General features: G+C 42.4%; 1 protein-coding gene across 1 annotated transcript in view; it reads right to left on the bottom strand.

The window, feature by feature from the left end:
- Nucleotides 1–18,107, bottom strand: part of ANKRD31 (ankyrin repeat domain 31) — a 94,159-nt gene that overhangs the window by 54,206 nt on the left and 21,846 nt on the right. Inside the window, exons 8-13 of the mRNA XM_038765988.1 lie at nucleotides 17,279–17,547; nucleotides 15,090–15,214; nucleotides 13,912–14,070; nucleotides 7,918–8,060; nucleotides 2,410–2,554; nucleotides 1,378–1,424 (exon numbers count right to left, since the gene is read on the bottom strand). Of these exons, the coding sequence (XP_038621916.1) occupies nucleotides 1,378–1,424; nucleotides 2,410–2,554; nucleotides 7,918–8,060; nucleotides 13,912–14,070; nucleotides 15,090–15,214; nucleotides 17,279–17,547 (888 nt within the window). The remainder of the gene's footprint in view (nucleotides 1–1,377; nucleotides 1,425–2,409; nucleotides 2,555–7,917; nucleotides 8,061–13,911; nucleotides 14,071–15,089; nucleotides 15,215–17,278; nucleotides 17,548–18,107) is intronic.

Here is an 18,107-nt window from a genome sequence, read left to right as displayed (position 1 = left end):
ATTGTATTTATTGAGTACTTACTGTGTGCAGAGCACTGTACTAAGCGTTTGGAAAGTATAATACAGCAATAAAAAGAGACCATCCCTGTCAACAATGGGCCCACAGTCTAGAGGTGGGGAGACAGACATCAATACAAGTAAACAGGCATCAATCTAAATAAATAGAATTATAGCTACATACATGTCTCTACATACATATCTATGTTGTGGGGTTGGGGGGGAGAGCAAGGGGAGGGAGTCAGGGGAATGCACAAGGGAGTGGGAGCTGAGGAAATGTGGGGCATAGTCTGGGAAGGCCTCCTGGAAGAGGTGCGCCTTCAGTAGGGCTTTGAAGTAGGGGAAGAGTGATTGTCTGGCAGATTTGAGGATCTGCCCTACCGCTGTTGGGTAGGGACTGTCTCTATATGTTGCCGACTTGTACTTCCCAAGTGCTTAGTACAGTGCTCTGCACACAGTAAGCGCTCAATAAATACGATTGATTGATTGATTATTGTTATTATTATGTTCCAATTCCCAGTGGGAAAATCCACTCCTGTAAGCCACTAGACTCTCCCCAGAGCAAATTCAGCACTTGGTGATATTAGTTTCCTGCCTTCCCTAGGATATCTCTCTAGATTCTTTCAATTATAGAAGTGGGGACAGCCAGTCAGAAAACCTCAATCTTACAATGTACAGGAAGGTCCACTGTGGATTTATTGTTTAAAAACATAGTTTAAAAGATATCTTCTTTTTTTTCAATCTTTGTCTCTAAACACTTGGGTCACACAATTCCCATTGCATCAAGCTCCAGAGAAATAAGCTTATAAATGGTAATCTGATAGACTAAAATGTAAACATGTGAGAGAGTCAATAATCACAGAGATAGATGCCAGACGCAACCTACTTATTAATTCATTTTCTCCATTTTTCTTCATTCAACCCTGGGAGCACTGTATCCAAGGGGGAGACAAAGCTGATTTTTATTTTACTAAAAACCAAAATGGTAATTTCTGGGAAAAAATGAACTATTAACCCCATACTTAAAGGATTTCCTAAAGGTACATTGGGGAAACTGACTCCAGAGGTAATGTGCTTTCCATTAGTCAAAAGAAACATGAAGATCTGTAACACTTTAAGGCCCTCAAGAAGCAGAGAAAACTATAGTCAGGCCAGCAGAGATACTCTGGGTTTCAGTGAATGAACTGCTTTCAAAACTTGTACATCTGAGCTCAGTAATACCCACCGCATGATGGAAATACTATTTATAAGCATATAAAAGATTGAATATGTACTATATCCAAAGAATGTTTCACAGGTTCTTTTATCTTTTATGATGTACTATAAAATACCCAGTAAATGCATTACTGTAAAAAGGGGTTTTGCTAATTTTAGATTTACCTTGCGCTGGAGCGAAGTGTCTATGTCAAGTGACGTATTCTCTTGAACTGTAAAAATTAAAAAAAAGGAACAAAGTTTTTTTTAAAATGCTAGTCTTCAAGGAAAGCAAACATATAGTTAGCTACATGAAAAGAAAAGGACAAACAGATTCATTTATTCCTTCATTCAATCGTATTAATTGAGCGCTTACTCTGTGCAGAGCACTGTACTAAGCACTTGGGAAGTACAAGTCGGCAACATATAGAGGCGGTCCTTACCCAACAATGGGCTCACAGTCTAGAAGGGGGAGAAAGACAAAAAAACAAAACAGACAGGTAGCCAGATTAAGTAGCATTATGCAAATATTCTTGGTATTAAAAATCAGGATATACAATTACTGTTACCACACCTGGTAATCTCCACCTTCACTAGTAAATACAATCTTTGAAGAGCTGGGATCATTTATATAAGAAATGTGATATGCAGATATAGGTGATTGATTGACTTCACCCATAAGTCCCTAAACTTTAGGAAAGCTTTGAAAATGGCTGAAAGATAGACAATACTATAACTGTGATTGATGGCAAGAGCTTGGAACAGCTTGGTAGACTGTGAGCCCTTCAAGGGACAAGGTCTGTTTCTAATTCCTACCTTTCCCAGTGCTCAGTACAGGGCTTTGCACAGAGTATGGGCTTAATAAAGACTATTACTACTATTAATAGAGATGAGTAAGGGCCTCAGTAGACTGTAGGTTGGTAGAGTACTAATTTAGTACAGTAAGAGCAAAGTCAATCAAAATGATGGCATCTCACGGAAGACGACAGAACTTCACCAAAGTTCCACACACTATATCACACTCTAACAGGGAGTTTAAACCTAAACTCACCGAAACAAAATCTCCGTCATGTTACTTTAGTCTTTTCCCATCATATATGTGAACTAGCGAATGATGCTACTTGAGGAAATCTTCTTTAAAGAGGGAAAATGCAAATGTGATAGCTGAGGCTCTCCATCTCTACTACGAACCGACATATCTGGGGAGCCCATTCCCACCTGATCTTTGATGTCGTCTAGATTTAACGATGTAATTTTCCAGGAGCCGCTTGAAACTTGGGTCTTCAGCTGTATCCATAGCACACGCTCCGTTGTCATTTTGCAATAAGGGATCAGCTCCATACTGAAGAAGTAACTCTGTCACCTAGAGGAAAGTGGTTTGCAGGATTGCGTGAGTTTGTCTGCAGCATTCTGTACAGGACATGTCAAGCCCACAAACACACATGGACTGCATTTCCATTCACACTCCTTTCATGAATCTACATCTGCAAAAACATCCACATAATTGAATCCTAATAATCTAATTAGTCTTGAATAGCCAGATAATTGATGATATTTGGGTATTTTTTCTTATGTATCAAAGCCTAGCCTTATCTGGCCCCCTTAATGAGTCATTTCTGCACAAGGAGAAAACCATTTCTAATGCCTTCTTCAGGTCTTGATCTTCAAAAATGCAGCAAAGCCCCATTATCCTGAGCTCTTTGAGTGCTCTCATTTCTAACCAAACTCTTAGAATGGATCATAAATTCCCCTGCTGCATTAATTTCCTCCAAACCAACTCACTTCTCAACCCTCAACCCTCAACCCTTTCCACTCTGAGCCTGCTCTTTCTAAAGTCACTTTTGACCTTTTTATAGCTAAGTCCAAAAGGCTATATTCCATCCTGATCACCTCTGCTACTGTTGACGCTGTGGACCATTCCCTTTTGCTCGAAACACTATTGGGACTCGGTCTTGCTGACAGAGTCTTCCATACCCATAACAATCTTACAGTCTGGCGGGGAGACACTCACTCTCAGGGAGCTTATCCTCTCACATGGCTTCAACTACAGTCTCTAAGTGGATGTCTCCTAAATCTATCTCTCTAGACATCTCTCATGAGGCCTGCAAACCTCATCTTTCTGTGCCTCGAAGAAATCTCTGTTTTGATGCTAATGATGCCTGTCTACTTGTTTTGTGTTGTTGTCTGTCTCCCCCTTCTAGACTGTGAGACTGTTGTTGGGTAGGGATTGTCTCTGTTGCTGAATTGTACTTTCCAAGTGCTTAGTACAGTGCAGAGCACACAGTAAGCGCTCAAGAAATACGATTGAATGAATGAATGAATACCAGCACTTCAGACTCATGTCTAAAATAAACTCCTCAACTCTCCCCAAAAGATCTACTGTTCTCCCTATCTAGTAACTCTAAACTTTAAATCTAATCTCAGTCCAAAACACTATCATTCTCCCTTACCCAGAAGCCTGTAACCTTAGTATCATCTTTAACTCTTCACTACTGTCCTGCCTTCACATTCAGTCTACTGCCAAACCCTGCTGTTTTTTCCCACCGACACCTTCTGAATTTGCCCCTGCCTCTCCACCCAAACAGAATGTGGAGCTAGCAGGCTGTAGTCCTTACCAGTGGAAACTGTGAGTTCAATCACAATGGAGAAATGATTAAAAAGCTCAAGTTCCCTATGGAATTTGGAAAAGCATCACCTACTGTGTCCTCCACCTTTAGACAACAAAAATTAAAGAGAAGTGGAGACAGTAAAGGCTTCTCAAGCTAGTTCTGTACCTGGTGAAACAAGTTTCAAACAACTACCAGTTCTGACCACCCTGTCAATATTTTCATCTTTGTCTCCTCCACTAGAGTGTTGTCTCTAATAAAGCAGGGACCATGTCCTTTGTCATTTGTTTATTCTGAACTTCCCAAGTGCCTAGTAGAGTGCACTGTGCTGAGTGGGTGCTCAATAGATACTACTACTACTTTTACTACTACTCCCTTTGACTTGGCTTCTGAAATAATCTTCTTTATTTCCTTATTTCCCAGAAAATGACGTGTACTTTTGTCAGTATCCTCCAGAAATCCCAGGCCAAATATAACTTTTGACAAAAAAAATCCAGCAAGTGGAGGCCAAATTTAATTACCCTAACTTGCTTATGACCTGATTTTAGTGTGGATCTTATGCAAAAAAAAATATTTGCACCTTTTTCCAATACCACACAATTAAAAAAATGCGTATATATTTATTTTTAGATATCTAGATAAAACGGTAAAATTATTGCCCTGTTTTCAATCTGCAAATTTAGATTTTCTCCCCTACCTCCAACCACAAATTAGCTGTCCCTGAAAGAGAGGAAATTACTTAACTTTAATTATTTTCCTCTGAAGGAAAGTTGCTAAGCAGTTTCCCATTAAGTATTAACCACAAAAGAGATGGAAATGGAGATATGTAGCTAACAGGCTCTGACCCTTACCAATGGAAATTGTGAGTTCAATCACAGTGGAGAAAAGATTAAAAAGCTCAAGTTCCCTATGGAATTTGGAAAATCATCATCTCCTTTGTCCTCCACCTTTAGACAATAAAAATTAAAGGCAAGCGGAGCCAGCAAAAGCTTCCCAGGCTAGTTTTGTACAAGTTTCACCAGCTTGTACATGATGTTTCCTTTGAGGGAAGCAAAGGGAAAGTGCGTGGTTGGTGCATCACCCTTGCCTTGGTCTGTCTGGTGCCTTTCTTGGGATGACCAAACCCCTGCGTTCCTTCTCCATACACCTCGACCACCCCCCCGCCCAACACACACCAATACCTCTCTCTTCCAGGACGCCTCAGAGCAACCAGTGCGTGAAATCATAATTTGGATGGCTTCCTGTCTTGAATCTACATCTGGGGTATCTGCCATGTCTTAGTTACACTGGTGATAGCAACTGTGAAGAACATTAGACATAACGCTCCCCCAAAATTCCCACTGCGGAAGAGATGAGTTAGGAGACCCCTCTCCCCACCAGGGCCAACTTCCTCAACCACTTAATAAGCAGTGCAAGCCCTTTCCACTCGGCTCCGGTTTGGTACTGAACTACCGTAGCTGCTGGTGGAACCAGCTGCAGCTCAAGTGAATCAGGAACCAGAGTTGACACGTGTGGATTCAGTTGGGAGTTTCCCGTCCATTCTTGCAGAGTTCAACCTCAAAACCCACATGCAGGTGCAAGTGGGAAACAGCATGGCTTAGCGGATAGAGCACGGGCCTGGGAATCAGAAAGATCTGGGTACTAATACCGGCTCTGCCACTTATCATCTGTGTGATCTTGGGCAAGTCACTTCACTTCTCTGGGCCTCAGTTCCCTCATCTGTAAAATGGGGTTTTGACTGGGAGCCCTATGTGGGACGTGGATCATGTCCAACCTGATTAATGTGTATTTACCCCAATGCTTAGTACAGCGCCTGGCACATAGTAAGCACTTAACAAATTGGAAAAAAAAAATCCCCTCCTCCAGTGTTGCTTCTTGGAAAACACAAACCATTTTGGGATGTTTGTTCTATATTTAAATGATTATTTAATGACAATGTCAAACAAAGTCAAAGCAACCAAAAGGCAAGAATGGGCTTTCAGAACTCTTTCACAGGTTACTAATAAAACTTAAGAGTCTAAGAAAACTCTCTTTAAACAAGGCCCAAAGGGGCATCCTATGGAAAATGCAGGAAGGGAAGGAAAGGAAAGAGGACTTTGCAGATCATCATCTTTCCCCTTTGGGCACTGGCACATACATCCTAAAATTTTCACAGTCAGAGCTGGCAAGGAGGCCGGGGTCCACGGTGAGCTCTGTAGTAAATGCTTGGGAGAGTGCAAAACAGCAGAGTTGGTATTTTTAATGGCATTTGTTTTATGCTTACTGTGTGCCAAGCACTGGGGTAGATGCAAACTAATCGGGTTGAACGTAGTCCATATCCCACAGGCTCACACACTTAATCCCCATTTTTCAGATGAGGTAACTGAGGCACAGAAAAATTAATTGTCCAAGATCACCCAGCAGACAGTTTGGCGGTGCCAAGATTAGAACCAAAGTCCAGACTCCTGGGCTTGTGCTCTTTCCACCGAGCAACGCTGCTCTTCTATCTTACCATCAATCCCTTGCCCATGCCCTTCCTCTGGCCTGAAACTCCCTCCTCCCTCTCCACATACACCAGTCCCTCACTCTCCCCACCTTCAAAGCCTTATTAAGGTCACATCTCCTCCAAGAGGCCTTCCTCAGTTAACAGTGCTCTGCACACAGTAAGCGCTCAATAAATATGATTGAATGAATTAATGAAGCCCTCTTTTCCTCAACTATCTCTCCCAACCTTTGTATGTGGATCTGTACCCTTTAGGCCTTTGGTGTTCACCCCAGACTCAACCCCACAGCACTTATGTACAAGTACTCAATTTATTTGTTAATACCCGCCTCCCCTTCTAGACTGTAAGCCCTTTTTAAGCAGGGAATGTGTCTTCCAACTCTGTTGCACTGAACTGTCCCAAATGAGAAGCAGCAGCAGTGTGGAGAAGCAGCGTGGCTCAGTGGAAAGAGCCCGGGCTTTGGAGTCAGAGGTCATAGGTTCAAACCCCAGCTCTGCCAATTGTCAGCTGTGTGACTTTGGGCAAGTCACTTAACTTCTCTGGGCCTCAGTTACCTCATCTGTAAAACGGGGATTAAGACTGTGAGCCCCCCGTGCGGCAACCTGATCACCTTGTAACCTCCCCAGCGCTTAGAACAGTGCTTTGCACATAGTAAGCTCTTAATAAATGCCATCTTCATTATTATTATTATTATTATTATTAAATGCTTAGTGCAGTCCTCTACACACAGTAAGCCCTCAATAAACACCACTGATTGATGGATTGATTGCACTTTCACATAATACAAGAGTTGAATATATATGTACCTTACACTGAAGAAAAACAATAAACCCTGGGCTTTAACTCCAATTTTAGCCACCTTCTTCATATAGGGGGCAGGACTGAAGCACAGAACCTGCCATTCCCCAAAGTGGAAGATTAGTTTATCCTTTCAGGTTTGGTTAGGCTGGAAGCTCCGTGTGGGCAAGGACCACATCTCTTCACTTTACTGTGCTCTCTCAGGTGCTAAGCACTGTGTTCTGCCCACGGGAGGCCCTCAATCAATCAATGGCTTTTACCGAGTGCTTACTATGTGAAGAACACTCTACTAAGTGCTTGGGAAAGTATAAGAAATGACTGATGGGCTTTTTTACTCTTCAAATACCGTTTCACCCATATGCCACAGAAACCCCGGTGTACCACTGAAGTGAAAAAACAGCTGAACAGGTGAAAAAAAGCAGGAAAAAAACTGGAAAAAGATTCCTTCAGCCAAATTAAACTGCACTGATTAACAAATAATAACTAATCACTGACTCTGTCCAATCTACTCCAGTATCCTCCTCTTGATACAAGCCCAGATATTCAGAAAGTGCTCAAATTCTTACTGTAGACTCTCCTAATTGTACTGCACTGAAAATGGGAAACAGGTCTCCTAGGGCAATCTGTTGCTGCCTGAATCAAGTTCTGATGTCTTGAACTTCCAGTCAAAAGGCTACCTTCCTGATCAATTCGTTTAAACCACTGACCAGTAACTCTGAAGCCTCATTACATCCAGAGCCTGACATTCAGGAGCAGAATGGAATGATGCAGAAAAAGCCACTGAGTCTTTAAAGGCTTGGCAATTTTAAGACAGGAAGAAAAAAACAACATCCCACTACCTCAAGGTGCCCCATTTGTACAGCGTCTTGTATTGGGGTTGTGCCGCCCATCCCTTTACAGTTCACGTCAGCTCCTCTTTTCAATAGCTCATGTACTGTCTTGTAATAACCTTCCACGCTGGCTTCGTGAAGTGCGGTCCAGCCTATACACAAAAAGGGAAAGACAACATATGCTAAAACACTTAATCATCTTAGATTAGTCACATTTAGGTTATCTCTTTAAAAATACTTCAACATTAAAGCTAACCATGTGATAAGTCTTTAAATACTGGGAATAGTCATTTCTACAAAAGGAAAATAATGACCGTACTTAACAAAAATCTGAATTTACCCATGTCCAAAGCTGGGAAGATTTGTGGTCTTCAATCCTGCACAAACACTGAAAAGGGAACCCTACCTACCTGAGCCCTGAATGCTCTATGAGTATAGCAGCCCACAATATGCTATACAGCTCTAGTAGTAGAGATATAGGCATACATGTCCTCCTTATCTGAAAATCTTTTCATTTAGAGGACTATTGGCAGATTGCAAAAAATTTTTTATGGTATTTTTTGAGTGCTTACCATATGCCTGACACTGTACTGAGTGCTGGGGTAAATACAAGCTAATCAAGTTGGACACAGTCCCTGTCCCACATGGGGCTTACATTCTTAAACCTTAATCCCCATTTTACAGATAACTGAGGTACAGAGAAGTGAAGTAACTTGCCCAAGGTTACAAAGCAGATAAGTGGCGGGGCCAGGATTTGAACCCAGGTCCTTCTAACTTCCAAGCCCGTGGTCTATCCACTAGGCCATGTTGCTTCCTTCCTTCTGTGGGTCAAGTGACAACTTCTCATTCCTCTCCCCCTCAACCCCCTCCCCATCCCTCGCCTTACCTCCTTCCCCTCCCCACTGCACCTGTATATATGTATATATGTTTGTACATATTTATTACTCTATTTATTTATTTATTTTACTTGTACATATTTATTCTATTTATTTTATTTTGTTAATATGTTTTGTTTTGTTGTCTGTCTCCCCCTTCTAGACTGTGAGCCCACTGTTGGGTAGGGACTGTCTCTATATGTTGCCAACTTGGACTTCCCAAGCGCTTAGTACAGTGCACTGCACACAGTAAGCGCTCAATAAATATGATTGAATGAATGAATGAAAAGAGAAAGCAGAAACTCAATTTTCGTCTCTGTGTTTATGGGTTTAGTCTGAGCGGATCATCATCATCATCATCAATCGTATTTATTGAGCGCTTACTGTGTGCAGAGCACTGTACCAAGTGCTTGGGAAGTACAAGTTGGCAACATATAGAGACAGTCCCTACCCAACAGTGGGCTCACAGTCTAAAAAGAGCGTAGAGTCTAAGAGCGTATGTATCGTGGACAAACCTTGAAATTCATAATAATGAGGATCAAAACAAAAAATTAAATAACTAGCCTGACAAAAGCCACACAAACCATTTTCCTAATGCTATTCCTAAATCTAGCCCTAACCTTAACCTGAGTCTTAACACTAATCCTAAAGTCACAGCATTTAATTTTATTATGCTGCTGGTGGTTTTTGGCTTGACCGGGGTTTTAAAAATTTTGATCATCTGCCATGCAATTATTTGTAAATCTACAGATAAACACAAACATTCATTCAATCATATTTATTGACCACTTTGCAGAGCACTGTACTACGCACTTGGGAGAGTACAATACAACAATAAACCGACACATTCGCTTCCTAAAAAGAGCTTACAGACTGGAGGTGAGGAAACAGACATTAATATAAATAAATTACAGATATGTACATAAGTGCTGTAGGTCTGGGAGGGGGGTTGAACAAAGGGAGCAAATCAGGGCGACACAGAAGAGAGTGGCAGAGAAGGAAAGGGGGGCTTAGTCAGGGAAGGCCTCTTGGAGGAGATGTGCCCTCAATAAGGTTTTGAACAGGGGGAGAGTAATTGTCTGTCGGATTTGAGGAGAGAGGGCATTCCAAGCCAGAGGCAGGACGTGCGAGAGGGGTTGGTGGGGAGATAGATGAGACTGAGGCACAGAGAGAAGGTTAGCATTAGAGGAGCAAAGTGTGCAGGCTGGTTTGTAGTAGGAGAGTAGTGAGATGAGGTAGGAGGGAGCAAGGTGGTGGAGTGCTTTAAAGCCAATCGTGAGGAGTTTTTGTTTGATGCAGAGGTGGGGGGACAACCATGCATGCAGAGATGCACCCAGGTTCAAAAGACCATTCTAGCCTGCTGAAGTTTTTACTGACCCACAAACTTTTCACTAATTCTCCTGACACATTCCAGTATCACTGAAGTGAAGCACCTGAGGTAAGTGAAAAAATATTTTCAAATCCTGAAAAATGTTATCATGAGAAGCAGCCTGGCTTAGTGGAAAGAACCCGGGCTTGGGAGTCAGAGGTCGGGGGTTCTAACCCCAGCTCCGCCACTTGTCAGCTGTGTGACTTTGGGCAAGTCACTTCACTTCTCTGGGCCTCAGTTACCACATCTGTAAAATGGAGATTAAGACTGTCTACCCCAGTGCTTAGAACAGTGCTTAAGCACTTAAATGTCATTATTATTATTATTTTTATCATGCTCTATCTGTTCAGGCTGCACCAGTAACCTCCTTAAAAACCTCCTTAATGGCCATCTGTTTCACGAGAAGCAGCGTGGCTCAGTGGAAAGAGCCCGGGCTTTGGAGTCAGAGGTCATGGGTTCGAATCCCGCCTCCACCAACTGTCAGCTGTGTGACTTTGGGCAAGTCACTTCACTTCTCTGGACCTCAGTTACCTCATCTGTAAAATGGGGATGAAGACTGTGAGCCCCCCCGTGGGACAACCTGATCACCTTGTAACCTCCCCAGCGCTTAGAACAGTGCTTTGCACATAGTAAGCGCTTAATAAATGCCATCATTATTATTATCATTATTATTTCTCTGGACCCTAAACAGAATCTCCTATTGGATTTGAAGTTCTGCACCAGCTCTGTCCTGCTTACCTAGTTATTTTCTTCACCCGTCACCCCCCAGCTCGCCCTCTGCTCTCAGCTCAAGCTAATCTTCTAGTTTTACCTTACAGCTTTCCTGGTTCCAAACCTCTTCTCACACTGTTCCTCTTGTGCAGCCCTGCTGTCGCTCTTGTGGAAAGAGCACTGCTCTGAGAATCGGGAGACCTGGGCTTCAGTCCTGGTTCTGCCAGTTGCTAGTTAATGGAGATGAGCATAGCACATGGTTTTTGCAACATGCTGCCCCTGGCCCACCTAATTCCTCACTGCACCCCTTGATCCAGCAGGAATGTGACAGGATGAGACTGTGCAAGTGACACTGGGCAAGGCACTAGCATTACAATCAATTCCTTTGCATAGCATCCTGAGGTCTCAGGCCTGAGAATCCATCACCTCCGAGGCAAATTTCCTGATTAATCTCCAGGCACAGTAGCATTCATGAACAGATCTCTTAATTATTTGCTTTGCACATAGTAAGCGCTTAATAAATGTCATTAAAAAAATTTATTGATTGATTAAATATATACCTGCCTGCTTTCGTTTCTATGATCGGTATCTAAAGTATTACTCTTACTTCGCAAATTTGGCCATCTGTGATGTTTATCCCTCTCGTAAAATTGTAGGTTTCTTGAGGGCAGAGTCTGCGCCTTTTACTACTATTGAATGCTCCCAAGCATCTAGAAAGTGCTCTCAATTCAGGGGCTCAGTATATTTAAGTGCTTATTATATGCCAAGAACTGAACAAAATGCTGAATTAGATACAAAATAATCAGATTCCTCATGGGCCTCTCAGTAAGTAGGAGGGAGAACAAGTACTGAATGCGCATTTTGCACGAGGGAACTGAAGCACAGGGAAGTTAGGTGATTTGCCCAAGGATCACATGGCAGAGTCAGGATTAAACCACAATTATTATACCCAGTTGATGAAGATGATGGTGGTATAGTCTGCTTTCTTTTAAGCTTGGAGAAACTGATTTTAGACTCAGAGTTTTCTTTAAAAGAGTCTGGCCTTCTTAGGCAACAAACAGAGATTCAAAATGGATGAAATGCATCAATAGGGGCCTGACCAGACTCACACTGAGTAGTGTAGGAGGAGCAGTGTGACTCAATGGAAAGAGCATGGGCTTTGGAGTCAGAGGTCATGGGTTCAAACCCCGGCTCCGCCAGTTGTCAGCTGTGTGACTCTGGGTAAGTCACTTAACTTCTCTGGGCCTCAGTTCCCTCATCTGTAAAATGGGGATTAAGACTGTGAGCCCTACGCGGGGCAACCTGATCACCTTGTAACCTCCCCAGCGCTTACAACAGTGCTTTGCACATAGTAAGCGCTTAATAAATGCTATTATTATTGTTATTGTTATTATTATTATTATTATTATTATTATCACCTGGTGGTGAGCCAAGTAAGGTTTGAGGGAAGGGACTGGAAGGAGTGGAAGTGAGCCAGAAGAATGCCTCTACTGCAGGTAGAGCCTCAATCAGTAGCATTTATTGCCCATTGTGTGTGTACTGCACAGTATTAAGAGCTTGGAAGAACGGAACAGAGTTAGTAAAAAAACATCTCTGCACTCAAGGATCTTATAGTTTAGCCTCAGAACTCTCACAGAAAATCCCAGCTAGCATGAGCAAGAGCATAGGCTTGGGATTCAGAGGTCATGGGTTCTAATCCCGGCTCTGCCACTTATCAGCTGTGTGACCTGGGGCAGAGTTACTTAACTTCTCTGGGCCTCAGTTACCTCATCTGTAAAGTGGAGATTCATTCATTCATTCATTCAATCGTATTTATTGAGTGCTTATTGTGTGCAGAGCACTGTACTAAGCACTTGGGAAGTACAAGTCAGTAACATCTAGAGACGGTCTTAATTCATTCAGTCAGTCATATTTATTGAGCGCTTACTGTGTGCAGAGCACTGTACTGAGCGCTTGGGAAGTACAAGTCGGTAACATCTAGAGACAGTCCTTATTCATTCATTCCATCGTATTTATTGAGCACTTACTGTGTGCAGAGCACAGTACTAAGCGCTTGGGAAGTACAAGTTGGCCACATGGAGAGCCGGTCCTTATTCATTCATTCCATCGTATTTATTGAGCGCTTACTGTGTGCACAGCACTGTACTGAGCACTTGGGAAGTACAAGTTGGCTACATGGAGAGCCGGTACTTATTCATTCATTCCATCATATTTAGACTGTGAGTCCCACGTGGGACAACCTGATTACCTTATATCTACCCAGCGCTTAGAGCAGTGCTTGGCACATAGTAAGCACTTAACAAATACTATCATCATCATTATTATTAATCAATCAATCAATCAATCAATCAATCATATTTATTGAGCGCTTACTATGTGCAGAGCACTGTACTAAGCGCTTGGGAAGTACAAATTGGCAACACATAGAGACAGTCCCTACCCAACAGTGGGCTCACAGTCTAAAAGGGGGAGACAGAGAACAGAACCAAACATACCAACAAAATAAAATAAATAGGATAGAAATGTACAAGTAAAATAAATAAATAAATAAATAAATAGAGTAATAAATATGTACAACCATATATACAAACATACAGGTATTATTATTATTATCAATCAATCACATTTAGTAATCATTTACTATGTGCAGAGCACAGTAATAAATGCTTGGGAGATTACTATACATCAGAATTGGGAGACATGTTTCCTGTCCACAAAGAGCTTACAGTCAAGAGGAGAAGACAGACATTGGTATAAATAAATAAATTGTGGAAATGTATGTAAATTCTGTGGGGCTGAGGGAGGGGTAACTAAAGGGTACAAATCCAAGTGCAAGGGAGACACAAAAGGGCATGGGGGAAGAGGAAATGAGGGCTTGGTTCGGAAAGACCTTTTAGAGGAGATATGCCTTTGCTCAGGGGGTCGCGTAACTAATTTTACTGAACAAATACTCCTGAATCCACCCCACTTGGAGCTGAGCTCACATACCAAAACCCATATCACAGAACTACAACTTGGCATTACATTATAGGTGGAATTGCAACTTACCAGCGTAGTTTGGTCGGTTTACATTTGCACCTAGTTTTAGACACTCCCGGACAAGCTCTGAGTCACCTCTCGCAGCAGCTTTATGCAGGAGTGAGTCTCCATAAATATCTCTCCGGTTGATATTTGAAAGTTTCATTACTTTCCTGGGAGGTTCTTTCGCTGTAAAAACATAACATGAATGTCTGATAAACACAAATCTCTTCCCCATTTGCTCCTGAAACCACACCTCTTTTTTACAGTATTTTTAATGGTATTTTTTTTTACCACCAAAGCCTTAGTGCCACTGGGTTGACCTGATGCTATGGCCACCTGACACAATCTCTCTGCCAGAAAATAGAAGCTGGGTGAGTCTTTGGGTTTCCCTTGTTTCTTTTTTTAAAATCTTCCTTGATGGTGATGTAGTAGTATGAATGATAGTGTTCACTGGGTTCAGTGCCCTATACAAAGACTTAAAGTACCATTACCCCACTTTCTCTAGTGCCTCCTCACTGCCTTTCCGGCTTCCAGCACCCTCTTTGACCAATGCAGTGATCCTCCTTCTCTTTTCACTCACCCCAAACCTCCAAGGATCGTCTATTCCTCGCCACATCAAGCAGAAACTTCTGACCATTAAGTTCAAGGCATTCAATCAGCTCTCTCTTCCCTACTTATGCTAGTTTCTCTCCCACTTCACCCCTCTCAAGCCATCCTACTCTTTGTGCCTCATTCTCATCTCTCTCACCTTCAGCCTCTTGCTTATGCCCTTCCTTCTTCATGGAACTTCCTCCCCCTTCCCATCTTCGAAGCCCTTCCAAAATTATAAGCACTTGTAACCATGTTCATAAAAAAAAACTACAAATGTTTAATACTGTGTCCCCAAATGGGCCCTATATCCTTTTAGTATGCCCAAGTGTTCCATTCACTTGAACTGTGATTTTATGTGGTTTTCACTTTGGTCTCTTGCAATATTTTTTCCCCAGGTGAATGCAAAAAATGCGGGGGAAGAACTATATCTCTGGCATGTTCTGCCATGACTTTCCAGGATCCAAAAGCAAAGGAAAATGTTTGACTCATCATGAACAGTTACAAATTCCATTTCTCTTGAGACAGGCTTGGCAAAGCCATCTGCCTGAAGTTTAGAAACTGGGTTGGCAGCAGGAATGTAACCATGTTTAGTAAATGCCCAGCATGCTCCTTACCCATTTTATTTGCAATTCTTTTGCTTCTCCTTATCTCTTCACCACTATTTCTGGTTGAAGATGATTGCTGGCTTGACGGTGAGCATTCCCTTACTCTTTCATTCCGAACAACAGGATCTTGTGTTCTGGAGGAAACATTTTATTTGCAGAATTACTATTAACTTCTCCATAGATAATTTTAAGCGGTCATATTATATTTCAACCATAGGCCCCAACTTTCCATTGTGAGTCTGGGAGTGAAAAGATGCAGGCATTTGAGTGTGTGTGTGTGTACTGGGGGGGAATTAAGCCGGGAGGGGACAGACTTCAAAGGGAAAACAGGTCATAAAGTCACTAGTCTGGGTCTCTTTAACACTGACTAGGTTTGTCAAAGACTTGGCATGAGTGAGGCTGAAAGTCCAGCTCCAATAGTTGTGGGGACTCCCACCAGGGTGACTGGGGGACTGCCATTAAAAAAACTGGACCTCCAGAAGCAAATAACATCATATATTTTATGCCAGCATGTAACATGCCAATCTGTGGAAGTCTGTCCAATTCACCCAGAATCACCCTGAAAATAATGAATCAATCAATGGTATTTATTGAGCATTTACTGTGTGAAGAGCACTATACCAAGTGCTTGGAAAAATACATTATGATAGTGTTTACCTGGGAGACCCTTTCTCCTCACCCCCAATTGCTCTAGAGCCATTACATTCCCCTCCCAGGTCCGTGTGAACTTAGACACAGTTTCCAAGCCACTCCGTGGCAAGAGCCAAGGCAGAGGGCTGCTGGACACTGGAAGTAAATATAATGAATATAAAAGAGTAAGTCAGGTGAAAAACAGATTCTGCAATATAAAACCAAGCAAATGGCCACCTAACCATTGCCCCCTTACCCCGTGGAGATGGAACTTATGATTTCCACATAACTTTTATGATAATTCAGTCTTTAAAGTTGTTGAGGGGAACAAAGACACATGTCAGCATGAAGTATCATAAGCCTTGAAAAATCTGGATGGTGCATGAAGCCCCCAAAACAATCAGTTGTATTTCTTGAGCACTTACTGTGAACAGAACACTGTACTCAGTGCTTGGTAAAGTACAATATAACAGAGTTGGTAGATACACTCCCAACCCACAACCATCCTACTTAGCCCAGTCTTAATCTATCTTTTATTTAAATGTTTAGATTTAATCATTATCAATCAATAACATTTGTTGAGCACTTACTGTGTGCAGAGCACTGTACTGAGTGCTTTGGAGATTACACTACAACAGAGTTGGTAGACACATTCTCTGCCCACAATCAGCTTACAGCCTAGAAACAATTAAACACTTAAACATATTCCACCTAAGGGCAAGGGCAGCAGTGGTTAGGACACATTGTCAGGACAGGGCTGGGCAGAGGGAGAAAGCTTCGGGAGAAAGGGAATGACCCTCAGGGAGCCCTATTAGATTGTGAGCCCCCCGAGAGTTAGGAAGCAGATCTAATTCCCACCTTGGTATTCTCTCTCAGCACTTAATGAAGTGCTCTGCACACAGTAAGCGCTTAGTAAACACTGTTACTACTACCATAGTATAGTATTATAATAATGATAATAATAACAATAATAACAGTGGAATTCATTGGATTTGGCTCTCTTCAAGGAATCCTCACTATTTGCCCCACCTTGAGAACGTGCAGGTGACTGAATGTCAGAAATGGGGGGGAAAGAGGCATGGCACTAATATATCTTCTTTACAGCGAAATGACTTTATCTGTCTCCTCTTCTTTATGGTATCTGTTAAGTGCTTCCTATGTGCCAGGCACTATACTAACCGCTACGGTAGATACAAGATAATTAGGTTGGACACAGTCCATGTACTATATGGGGCTCACAGATTTAATTCCCATTTTACAGTTGGGGCAACTGAGGCACAGAGAAGTTAAGTGACTTGCCCAAGGTCACACAGCAGACAGATGACGGAGTTGGTATTAGAACCCAGGTCCTCTGGCTTCCAGGCCTGTGTTCTCTCTACTAGGCCACACTGCTTCTTCCCTTCCTGAGGGAAGATCAGAATACAGGCTAAACAGCACAACAATGAAGCAGACGTTGACTCTTTTTGCTTCTGTTCTGCCATAAATTGTCATTGACCCCACACTCACTGCACTCGCAAGATTAAGGAGTAGTTTACTCAAGGAGAATAAAACATCATTTGAAGGCACACCTCAAGTCCTCAGTGGGCCTCCGACGTATCCTGTAGGGGAGTGGTTTTTCGGGAACCTCCACTGGCTTATTATTTACTCCATCCATCGACGTCGCGGCATTTCTTGTTGCTAGTGTTTTCAATCTGGAGGATCTCCTTGCCGTACTTGCCGAATCTGTGGCAGTTGAAATGCCAGGGCTAATTTCCTTTCGATCTGAATTCTTTTCATTACTTGGCTCGCCACAGGAGATGACATTTTGAGGAGCCAAGGTTTTTGAATCTAGAACAACCTGGGAAAGCAAGTGAGCAGTATTAACAGGGATATCTGTGTCACGGGGAAAAGCAAAGAATGGCTGCTTACATTAGGTTATAAGCTCCTCGAGGGCAGAAAACCGATCATTCATTCATTCAATCGCATTTATTGAGCGCCTACTGTGTGCAGAGCACTGTACTAAGTGCTTGGGAAGTACAAGTTGGTAACATATAGAGACGGTCCCTACCCAACAACGGGCTTACAGTCTATCAATCAATCAATCAATCATATTTATTGAGCGCTTACTGTGTGCAGAGCACTGTATTAAGCGCTTGGGAAGTACAAATTCGCAACATATAGAGACGGTCCCTATCCAACAACGGGCTTACAGTCTAGAGGGAGGCTCTAATCGTATTCACTGAGCGCTTACTGTGTGCAAAGTAGTGGACTAAGTGCTTGGGAGAGTACAATGTTACAGAGTTGTTATAGTCTTCCAAGGGCTTAGTGTAGTGCCTAGCACTCAGTAAGCACTCAACAAATACATCTGGTTGACTGAATTCTGCTTGTGGGAGATAAGACCTATCCTCATTCGGTCCC

This window comes from Tachyglossus aculeatus, chromosome 23 (assembly GCF_015852505.1).
Source record: "Tachyglossus aculeatus isolate mTacAcu1 chromosome 23, mTacAcu1.pri, whole genome shotgun sequence".
Taxonomy (NCBI): domain Eukaryota; kingdom Metazoa; phylum Chordata; class Mammalia; order Monotremata; family Tachyglossidae; genus Tachyglossus; species Tachyglossus aculeatus.
The sequence above is the reverse complement of the archived record's forward strand: the minus strand, read 5'-3'. Positions and strand labels throughout refer to the sequence as shown.